General features: G+C 34.9%; 1 protein-coding gene across 8 annotated transcripts in view; it reads right to left on the reverse strand.

The window, feature by feature from the left end:
* Positions 1-12221, reverse strand: part of shep (RNA binding motif single stranded interacting protein alan shepard) — a 124976-nt gene that overhangs the window by 73208 nt on the left and 39547 nt on the right. For all 8 annotated transcript variants that reach the window (XM_089254978.1, XM_089254986.1, XM_089255013.1 and 5 more), the window contains one exon: positions 8765-8935. In XM_089254978.1, the coding sequence (XP_089111104.1) occupies positions 8765-8935 (171 nt within the window). The remainder of the gene's footprint in view (positions 1-8764; positions 8936-12221) is intronic.

The following is a 12221-nucleotide window of genomic DNA, read 5'->3' on the forward strand; positions in this document are numbered from 1 at the left end:
CGCTTACGTGGAGATCGTATCCGGAATCTGCATACAAGGAAGAATAGTCGTAAGTAGGTCCTCTTATATAGCGGACAGGATGATTCTACACCAACGTCGTGTATTTTTTGTTTTTATAAACGGCACTTGTTTTAGAAAAGACACCCCTCAGTCACAAGGAAAAATATCTCAGTTCCACTGATATTCACCGAAGAAAATACCCACTTGTGAAATAGAAGAAATGACGCCGGAGTTGATGGAAATCATACGTTAAAAATAATTGTTGAAACTGTCGTGACGAAAAAAACTGTCCGCGCCTCTGAGATGTCGATTCTTTCAAATGGACAGACACAACTAATCTACACACATACACCAAAACATATACGAAACGAGGGTCGGTTTTCCACACCCTGATCAGTCCAACTAACAAAAATATTTAAAAAAAAAATAAAAAAAAAATCCCGTTCCAGACGGGACAAACAAGCGGAAAGCACCGAATGCCACCGCGACCAGAGAGAAAACTGCCTTTCAGGAACAGGGAAAATACAAGTGAAAACCCGAAGAATAGAAAGAACAAAAAGTCTTCTGGATTACGCAACGAAAGTGGGCGGTGCCGCATAAGCGTAGCCGGTACTAGTAGTGACATCTGGTGTCCCAACATCTATTCATTAAATTTTATTTATTTATACAATAATGTTGGCCGAGACATATACTGAGATATATGTTGGCTTGAAGATAATACCCCAAAAGTATCCAAATTTAGGTGTCCATGGTGGAAGTTTTAAAAAGCATTGTTAATCGAGAAAAAAGGTGATTACTTAGAGGAAGAGGATTAAAAACAGATTGACTAAATGCACGAATGAATTGAATGAATTTTTGGAACTTGAATATAGGGTGTCCGGATCAAATGTCCCTAATTTTAAACAGCGATAAAAAAAAATCAGTAATTTCATGTAGGCGATGACATTAGAAAAGTTTGGCTGCCCAAATCTGCGAGTTTAACGATAAATTTTCTACAAGCTTCATTACACATGCTGCCATTGTTACAAGCAAACAAAGAGGAAAATGAGAAAACTGGTGTCACCATCAGAGAACACGCAAATTGTTCTATAGGTATGTCCTCACTGGTGCGTCTTCTTTCAACAGCTTTCAACTTTCAATCTCGTTTTTTTTTCTTTACCGCTGAACTCGATCGCATGCCTCAAGTGGCGTGCCTTTTTTCTGTCTTCACCTATACGGCTAAACCTTTCAATTCAGATGCCGATGCAACTGTCGCAGTGGATGCAATTTCCACATTTTAATGTGAAAATATTTGAGGGAAAATTGCTCTATAAAAGACGGAATATATAGACGAAATCATTCTCAAAATTGCTCAACTTCGGAATAAATTAAAAATTAAATCAAGTCGTTCGTCAAATTTACCCGAATATAGTCGAGTCAAAGAAATTAAGAAAACTGTATACTTCTATTTTGCTAAGTCGTAATCTAATACGTATTTAAATAATTTTTTTCGTTCAAAATTATAGTCAGCGCAGCATTATTTTTCTCAAGTGTTTGTTCATACACCAAAGCACTAAATCCGTGGTAATAGAAGTGAAAAACTTGAAATTTTCAAATTAAATAATTTTTCATAATAAAAAGTAGCAGAATATGATAGCCCAAGATGATCAGATTTAAAATATTTTCACACACAAATCCGAATATCAAAAGAAAATTATTTAATATGTTGTTTCAATCAATTTTTAAACTTGAAATACCGTACTTTCGACAGTCAGTAACAGAAAATTTCTCTAGAAGAGAATTTCTTGTGCGCTCATCCCTAAACTCTGCGTGCTACTCGAAAGGTTGATCCTGCGTACGCTTCTGGTTGCAGCTCTAATAATATTAATGAAAATAAAATCTGCATAAAACTGTACAGTTTTTGAGAAAATAGCGAAGATTATTGTTGCGCTGAAGGGAACAGCCTGTTCCTCATAAATTCGGGCCCTGTGCAAACATTAAAATCTTTTCCCTCCCCACCCCCCTTTTATATAAAGTTCTTTGAGGCAACTTTTTTCCAGTTGCAAGCGCAATGCTTGTTCCCATCATCAAAAAGGGTGCACCCTTATCAAGTCAGGATGATTTTAATCGTTGAATGTAATTTGTACAAAGTGTTCAAATTGGGACATTAATCAAGTACTCGCAAACATGAAATCGGACACGAGCATCAAGCACTTTGAAAGCACCACAGTGCCCGCGAGCAGCAGGTTGAATATGTCTGCTACAGATTACAATTATGTAAAAAGTTTACATAATTACTCTCAAATTAAATTCCACGTTTGGTAATATTCTACGGAAAGAAAGTTTAAAAAAAAATAAAGGAAAGGAAATCAAAATTTGTGGGCCTCCTAAAATTGCAAGGGCGAAGGGCACTTGCCCCCGTTTGCCCATGCAAGAAACAGGCACTGGTAAAGGGGTCTTGCATCCGGTAAGGGTGATCCTCCAACAGTTGACTAAGTATTATTCGTGTGCCTCCACGAAATGTTTAGAAAAATGTGGAGTCAAGAGTTTCAACAGCACGGTGGACCTCCGATGAAAGTGATATTCGGAGGGCGTACCAATTTTATATACTTTGAAAAATCATACCATTAGATCTTATTATCATAAATAGCCCTCCAACACATCTGGTTAAAGTTCTAACGCCGTGTCTGGGTGGCCCCGCGAAGAGCTCGTGAATTATTTTATAATTACACAGCAAACCTCCGTAACGCGAGCTCTTCGCAAAAACATGAAAAAGAAATCGACCAGCATTTTAATATGAAATTCTACCAAAAAAATAAGTTTTAAGACAATCATTTCATTTATAATTTAACAATTATAATTACCGTTAATTTAAATTTACCTTCAATGATATCACGTAATGCACTACGTGACCTGAAGTCTTCAAAAGTATCAACGTTTTTTTTTTGTTTACATCATAAAAATCGAGAAAAACTTATGAAAACAACACTGAATCTTCACGAAAAGGAAAGGGAAATTGAACGAAAATCCAAACCTGGTGGAGCAGAAGAAAAAGGAATGCCTCTTAAAAAATGGCCGCCTTTCAACAAGTTTGAGTCACGCCTGAGTGATTTACGACACGCTTGATGACAGGTGTGCCAGTGGAAAGCGCATTGACGCAGAAAAAACGCACCAGTGTAGACATAGCTTATGGAGATGTCAGCTCTCACCGACGGTGAGCCTCATTTCCACTTTAGTATCATGTTTTCAGATCAGACAATATTTCCACTTCAGAACATTAAAATAATGAACACAGAAATAAGAACATGGTTAATAATAAGAACAATTGCCTAATTTGGTGCTCAGATAATTCCCATGCAATTTTCGAAGTGCAGAAAAACAATCTCAAAATCAATGTGCAGCACACTCTTACTGGTGTTGTGGTTATTGGGCTATTTTTCATCCTGGCAACAAAATGAGAATTGCATGCAGAATTGCTGTGATTATTTTATAAAAACTTTATAAGCGCTACTTCCGATTTATATACTTTTTCATCTTTTCCAACTTCTTGTAAAGTGTAAGAACTGATTAAAAATAGGAACATTTGCTCCAGACACTCAAATACACTCATGTCCATAAATTGAGGATAATGCCAGCTCCGGTAAATAAAGATTCAGAAACAAAACAAACGTTACTTATTCATAAAGCCCATTTATTAACCAAAAGATAAAGAGCAAAAACGATGGTGTATGTATGATACCATTCATAAAAACTACAATTTTTGGTCCCTGGAGCAATTGTAAAAATATCTCCTTTACAAAAACTTACTATTACATGGTTGGTATGATGCTTAATACATTGTATGTCTCCCATGCGATGAAATACAGTCCGTACAATGCCTAGGCATGCTGAGTATCAAATTATTGATCTGATCTTGGGGAAGATCACTCCACTCAGCAAGCAATGCTCTCCGAAGTTCCAGTACACTTGTAGGAGGTGGTTGACGAGCTGCAACTCGTCGGCCAAGCATGTCCCACATATGCTCTATCGGATTCAAGTCAGGTGAGAATGCTGGCCATTCCATACGGGTTATGTCCTCAGATTCAAGGCATTTGTTCACGATGTTTGCTCGGTGAGGACGGGCGTTGTCATCCATAAACATAAATTCTGCGCCCATGGCACCCCTACACAAACATACATGTTGTTCCAGAATGATGTCCCGATAAATTTGGGTTTTCATGGTTCCGGTTTGAACATGCAGATCTGTTCTGGAACCCAGTATAATTCCACCCCAAACAAGCAATGCTGCACCACCATAACGGTGTCGTTCAATGATGTTGTCTTTGTGGTGGTAATGGGTACCTGGCGTTCTCCATGTGAGAGTCCGACGTGAATCAGACTGCAAGCTAAACCTGGACTCGTCGGAAAACATCACACAAGCCTACTGTGACGATGTCCACATTGCATGTTCTCTACTCCAGGCAAATTGCTGCTGACAGTGAGTTGCCGTGAGTGGAACACATCTGACAGGCCTGCGAGCATATAGACCAATATCTCCCAAACGTCTGTACACGGTTTGCCTTGAAACTGTGGTACCCGTGGCTGCAAATAGCTGATGAGACAGGTTGGATGCTGTGCTCAGTCTGCTTCTTTTGGCAGTTACTGCCAAATACCTGTCTTCATTTGGCATTGTAACTCAGGGGCGACCTGCACTGTAACATCTACTGACATTTCCGTTATCTTGGAATCGTTGCCAAAGCCTAGAGATGACACTTTGGGCAATTCCAAGTTCCTCGGATACTTCCATCTGAGTACGCCCACATTCCAGGCGGCCGATAATTCTACCATGTAAAAAATCATCCACATGCGTCCTCTGTGTCATAACTATTCGCTTATGGCACTGAGCGTCTTACAGAACTTTTGTGAACAATTTTACTTCTTTGCAACCATTCCTCATATACCCCCCTCTTATACTCTCGTCATTGTGACGTACTATCAGCATCATCTGGTGACTTCCTGAAATTTGCATATCATTCTTGCAGATGTGTGTGATAATTCTACAGGTGAAATTTTTACTTTAGATTTCGATTTCCGTGTGATTCTGAATTATCCTTAATTTATGGACACTTGCCAAGAAATAATATGTATAAGTTAAAACTGTCATTACTAACATAGCATACAGTAATTTCGCAGAACAAGAACTGCTTTGGAAATTATTATAAGATTTTATGTCGCACCTCAGTCATTTTCTGCACATGAGGGCTAATAAAATTTCAAAGAATTACCCCGATTCATTCATGCATTTCAAGCAATGGATGAAATCTCATTTAACCTGACGTTTCATTTACAGCTGATAGACATTCTTCAGTCAGTGTAATTTATAAATTGAAAAAAAAATGAAATAAAGGCTTTGACAAAAATGATATCGGAGACAAATCAAAATTACAAATTGTTTTCAAAACATATAATTAAGTGCAGCTATACAATCCTTTGATTCAACCTTTTGCAGACCAAACTCAGATTCAAATTCATTTACTATTTTTTCCCCTTTTGATTTTGCAATTTAAACATACCGAGAAATTTGCGGAAAAAAAATTGTTTCCTGGACCCGTGTATGTTTATAGAAACTACATTAAAAATTAAAATGAAAATTTAAATAATATTTTTCCTTGAAAACGTTTTCTAGAAAAAATAAATGAAAAAATAACTTCTTTCATAAAGGAATCTTTTTTTTTTTTTTTTTAAATTAGGAAAAAATAAAAATTTGAATTAAAAATTAAGTACACGCATTCCATTTTACATACGTAAACCATGCATAAAAGCCAAACACACAATTATAATACTTAAACTGCAATTAATGTGATCTTTTATAAAACTTGAAAAAACGAATTACCCTATTTGCTACATTCGAATGTAACCAATGTGCTTATTGGTTGTACTTTACAAATTTTATAAAACTTTTGTAGTATACACCATCCTAAGACAATAATTGCAGAAAAAGCACATAGCATAAGAACATGTTAGAAATACACACACCAGCAATTTCCACCATTATGTCTAATGATTTATGGATGTAAAAGGATGTCCAACTGAGAACCACTATGTATTTCCACAATTTATATCTATATAATTTTTACTATATTTATCATTTCCAAATATGTTCCGATATAAACTTGGGGGGGGGGGGAGGGGAATTAAATTGACACACCTCTGCTAGATAACATCATGGGTATACTGCAGGACATATTCAAAATATTTAACTTTTATCTAGTCTACATAATCAAAGCTAATTCTGATTCTCATAAGTTAATGAATGACTCAAATTGCCAATTGGGTCATACAGAAATTTTTAAACTTTGAGTGAATGTCTTCATATGAGTGAGATGGCAGTGAATAAAAATAAAATCAATTTTCTCATCAAGTTTTGATGGAATGACAATAAAATACTATAAATCAAACAAATAACCATGCTTAATAGGTAAATATTATACACAAGATATTGTAAATCAAAAATATCTATGTTTATGGTAAGCAACATTTAAAAAAATATTCCCATGAAACTTCAGGTGATTAGCAAACATAAAGTCAGGTCTTCTCTATACTTCGAGAATTAGAAGTGACAAAAAATTGCCAAGAGATAAACAAACATGCTGAAAAATGTGTTTGGAAGCCACAGAAATGAAAATAAACATTTTGAAAGTCACTGTTGCTGAAAAGAGTTTTGACCTTGACTAAGTTATGTAGAGCACCAGATCAATATTAAATATTTCTTTATCTACATCTCCTTCATCCTGGGGATCACTAATGGCGTGATCACTATTACACAGTTTTTGACAATTTTGGGCACATGCAAAGTGGCACTCTAATTTAAAGTAGTTAATCCCAAACATTCGATCCTGTTTGTCATAAAAGCAAAATTTGACAAAGATTGACCCAAGAGTGCCTGTTCTTTTAAAATAAAAATTCAGACACATTTTAAGATATTACATGATGTATTGTTTTACAGACAAAATTCTATAAACAAAATCTTCCTGGTTAATACACACTTCTAATTTGATAAAATTTGCAATTTTATAATAATTTTTACACCATTTTGAATATATTTTATTGAGCTCACCAGAGAAAATTTTAAGGAAGAATTGAAACTTGAACAATATTTGATTATATTCAAGCATTTGAATGTAAAAAATATAGTTTCAAAGTATTTTTTGCTTGAAATTTATCTACGTGAATGCCCCCCGCCATACCTATCCTAAGTTCATTGCAACTAATTTTGCTTTAAAATCTTCATGCATGCATTACTGGAGGGAAAAATGCAATTCCCTAAAGAAATTATGGCTTCAATGTGAAATTTTAGACATGTAAAGGTAGGGAAAAAGATGCATATGAAGTTGCTTTTCTCAGAATTTGATTGTCACTTTGCAATTAAATTGTACGATCAAAGTTAACAATAGGCCAGTGGATGAAAGCAAATGAAAGTTTCAACTTTAGATTTGTTCATGTGATCAATCATGATGCTTTACTAATGATGTAAATAGCAGTTTTAACAATTGACAGATTCCAAAAATTTTAGCAGGATTTTGTGAAAGTGTTTTAGCATACAAAGAAGTTGTGTGCCATGCTTTACAAAATTAGAGCATCATTTATACAGATTATGGCAGCACTATGTTCAGTGAGGTGTAAACTTATGCTGAGACTGTTATGGAAGCCCACATTCAATGAGAAAATGAGCTGAGTGCCATCGCTGATAAATGACAGGTTTGTCCCTGCATCTCAGCTGGCAGTGTCACCCCATTGTCCACTACAATCCTGTACTGTACACAGTATCTTCTGCAGTTCTTGCTGTAAGCTAACCACCACACTAGAGCAGAGCTAGAGTGAATTGAAGTATGTTCATTAATGGAGAGATTGAGTTTTTAACAATGAATCTAGCTGTTTCTTTTGTCAGAATGACAGCAGATGTGACACCTTCAAGTAGAAAAAGTATACCCTACTATTTATGTTATAGTGTGGATATAACAGCATGCAAGCCTAGTACCAGGGTTTTTGCTGTGGAGAACCATAAAATTTCTGTTGCGGTCAGAATTAGTTAGAGAAACATTGACGCCCCAGCAGTAATTATATACTCAATATTTTGCTCCCAGTTGACTTTACTACTCATCTAGTAACGTGTGTGAGCTATTACTATTGTTCGAATAGTAATAACACATGTTCACGTGTTGAGACCATCTTTGCAATGCATACAAACTCATACCAGACACATGGTACATTGGCCAACCCATTCACTATACCTTTCACTCTACTGAGAATGGCTGGTCATGGTGGACCAAGAACTGGAACACTGTTCTAATCCACTAATAATTTTAACAGCACCATCTTACTGAAAAATAGTGATTTACATCAAAAGCACATAGAAGCACTCTGTGACAATCTCACAACACATCTAAACCTACACTAATGCATGAGAGAATCTTATTAAGTTATTGGGGATTTTTTTAACTCCTTTCATAAAACATGAAATAAAGCATATTTTGACATTATTTTCCTCATCTATACACATGCACTTACTCTGGTAAACACTTCATGCATGCCATGCAACACATTGCACCTAATTGATTTCTCCTGGTAGTGAGAAAAATAAGGCAATTTATGCAATTAAAAACTTTTTCCCTCTTCTTATCATGTACAATGAAAATTGTGATCAAATTTAAACTGAAAATAAGAGCAATTATAAATTAATTTCAGAAACCAGCTCAGATATCTACCATAGCAATTTTCTAGTAATAATGAAGTAACAGATACTCACAGTTGGCTGAGGATAGGTACCATATGGTGCTGCTGGAACAGGTGTGGGATATCTTGGTAAGGTATACGGGTTTATGCAGTTCTGAGGTCGAAACGGGTGAGCACCAGGGATACCAGAAGACAAAGGGGCACTTGGGTTGCGTGGTTTCGAATTGTACTGTGGCCTCAAAGGCTGGAAAATAAGAGACAAAATAAATCAATTAATTGTGGGGAAAATATTTAGATAATTTGGAATATTTTGAGTTGGGAAAATAAAACTGTTAGGACAATGTACTATGTAGTTCACATAATTTGTAGCTAAGCATATTAAAGAGTGTAAATTCTAAAATGTGAATATTTATACTCTTTCAACAACTATAAGTCAATCAGAAAGTCACATAAAAAATCATACAACTGCCTGTAATTCAGAGCTTGTCATATCTCAGTCACCAAGGTGACAAACAAATTTATATTGGTAGCAAAAGTCCTGTGTTAGAAGAAGGGTGATGAGACAAACACTGGCATATGCACAAAGGGGAACTTTCCCTCCCTATCTTGAGATGATCATGTGTACACTACTAGAAACAAATAAGATTGGGAGACTGATATGGATTGAATGCATTTGGATTGTACAATGTGTTTCTAGTTCTTTACATTACTTATTTCCTTTTTACTTAGTGTGCATTTAAAAATTATTTCTCTAACAAAATCACTCAGAAAATGAAAACTGAACATGGGCAATGTAAGCTTTTTTTTGGAGCTTCAACACAAGAATAGGTAAATAGGATAAACAGTAATAAAACGAAATTTTAGTACTGAAATGATTAAAACCATTTATTTTGAAAGGTTTTTGGTTGAAATTTAAGTAAAAAAATTATGAAAGGCCATAGCACCTACTCGTCCTCATGAAAATCAAGCCGAGCTAGTAGTGTAACTGCATAACTGTGTAAGTATATTTATTGCATACTGTGTAAACATACACTATTTCCTTAATTGAAATTTCTATTGCTTGACATGGAAAAACATTAGGAGTACACTGATTAGGTGAAATCTATAAATATATTACAACTAATTTGTGATAAATTTCACAATTTTTTTTCTTTTATTCCTAATGGTTTAACAGAGATTCTAGGTTATCTATGGTCCTCTCAAAATTACCATGGACAGCCAAGGCTTTACTATAATTAGTCCCATCCCACACACTGCCTGGTTCTCAGATTCTTCTGGAATCAATAAATGTTAGTGTTGGTTGTGGAACACTGAAGAAACAATATTGGCAGAAATAAAAAAAAGAGTATCATGCTGCATTTTTAAAACACAAGTAATTATTTGATTATCAGCAGTTGACCATATAGTTTGTTTCCCCCCCCCCCTTTAATTATCTTAATGTAGAATGGAAAACATTGAATGTGAAATGTCTGTTACTGGAATTCAAAATAAAATTTTTAAACATTGTTTTTGTTTAATGTGCATGTAAATGTACATGTACACTCCATCAGGTAAACCAATTTTAATTATTACAAAAATATTGAAAGTATTTTCAAAAAGTGAATGTATAAACTATAGCATCAATCCAATTATTGTATGCAGCTAGAAATGCTCTGAATGACTCATTATTCCAAGCTCACTTCATTAGAAAGTTTACCGATACAAAAAAGAACAACAAATTTATGTGTGTGATATATGATTAATATATATCATGCCAAGGAAGAGATCATTGATTTTAAAAAAAACAATGATACAGTTGAACTCACTTATAATGAACACAGATATTACAAATTTCAGTGATCAGAATTTTAGTCCAGAGAATTTAAAAGTGCTAATATGTATTATTTTAATTGCTTGTAACGAACACCAATTTCAGTAAAGTATGCCTATAACTAATTTTCAACCATTTTTCAAGCACGAATCTAACACCTTTCATGCACTCGTGTCACTAGGCAGCTAGATCAAGACGTTGGTTGTGGTATTATCAAACAAAAAAGCATGGACAACTTCTGAGATTTTTTCTGAATAGTTGAGGAAATTTAATGAGGAGAAGAGCCTTAAGAAACGGACGATTTTGCTTCTAATAGACAACTGTACCTCTCACAACACCAGTGATTTTGAAATCGATCAGTGTTCATCATCTGCCACTGAATTGCATGAGTAAGTTACAGCCTCTGGATCAAGGCATAATAAACCTTAAAGTGATGTACACAAGAAGTGCAAAAGTTTCAATTAGTGTAAAAAAAAAGTAAAAAAAGCGATAATCGATGTGACACAAGCTTGTCTTGTGTTAGCTAATGCTTGGAATGATGTTTCGGGACTGACCATTCAGAATTGTTGGAGGCATGCAGGTTTTGAACAAAATATTCACGGGAATGTACTGAAAATCGATTGAGTTATTCGTTCTGCCGTTCACAAAAATTAAGATAATGGTGAACCTTGGGAAACTCTAATGCAAATGATTGCTCCTGAATTTTCTTTTTAAGATTATGTAAATGTTGATGGGGACATACTGGTGAAAACCCAGATGACAGACGCTGACACTAAATAAAAAATAAAACAGTCACTATTTCCAGTCACGAAGATGATGCTGTAGTTGAAATAAAAAATATTGCAAACTGGGTATAGCCATTCTGAGTTTAGAAAACTTTAGAAATGAATTTGCATTCAGAGGTATAAATGTTCCAGCATTAGATGAAGTGGAAAAGTGTTTGACATCTACCATCATATCAAGAAAAAACAAATAACGATCGACACATATTTTTGTTGATGTTTGCTGATATAGTTACGCAACATTTTTACATTTAATTTTCTACTTTTTTAAATTATTTAATTTTAATCTACTTATTTTTAAATTCATAGATTATCGAAAATTACATGCCGTTGCATGTAAATTATGTTTTTTTGTTTATATGCATTATTTTTCAATAAGGTACAAATATAACAAATTCGCGCGAGTTTAACAAATACCAGTTATACTGTTTTTTTCGACTTTGTTACAAATGGGTTCCACTGTATATTGTCTGAGGCTTTCAAGTCCTGTGTTTGGTGTAATATGTAAAACTTAACAGACTACATTGTATTGAGTAATGTACTGAGAAAATCACTTCCCATTTTTTTATGTACTTCATCCAATGTCTGCCATGAAAAAGCCTCTACAAATATTTCACATTTTTGTACAGGGTAAAAACTTGAAAATGTGTACTATGACAGGAGACATCACGCAAGAGAATCGACTTCACTCACAAAGAGCGCAGTGAAGTGTTCCCATAAGAGAGTAGAAGAAATGACTTCCACAGAAAACCAAAACCTCCTAAAAGTGCTAGCCAAACCAATAAATACAAGTTCAATGAGCCCACTCAAAGCATGAATAAGCCTATAAGGGCAAGACTGAACAACTTGATGTCTTAAGGCGACTACACACATAACCGCAAGCTTAAAAATCTTGCTTGTACAAGCCTGCTTCAGCATCCGTAGAATTTTGAGCAAGC

The sequence above is a fragment of the Pholcus phalangioides genome, unplaced genomic scaffold, assembly GCF_987345545.1.
Source record: "Pholcus phalangioides strain wild (caught in Gottingen) unplaced genomic scaffold, Ppha-v1.0 ptg000004l_1, whole genome shotgun sequence".
Classification (NCBI taxonomy): Eukaryota; Metazoa; Arthropoda; class Arachnida; order Araneae; family Pholcidae; genus Pholcus; species Pholcus phalangioides.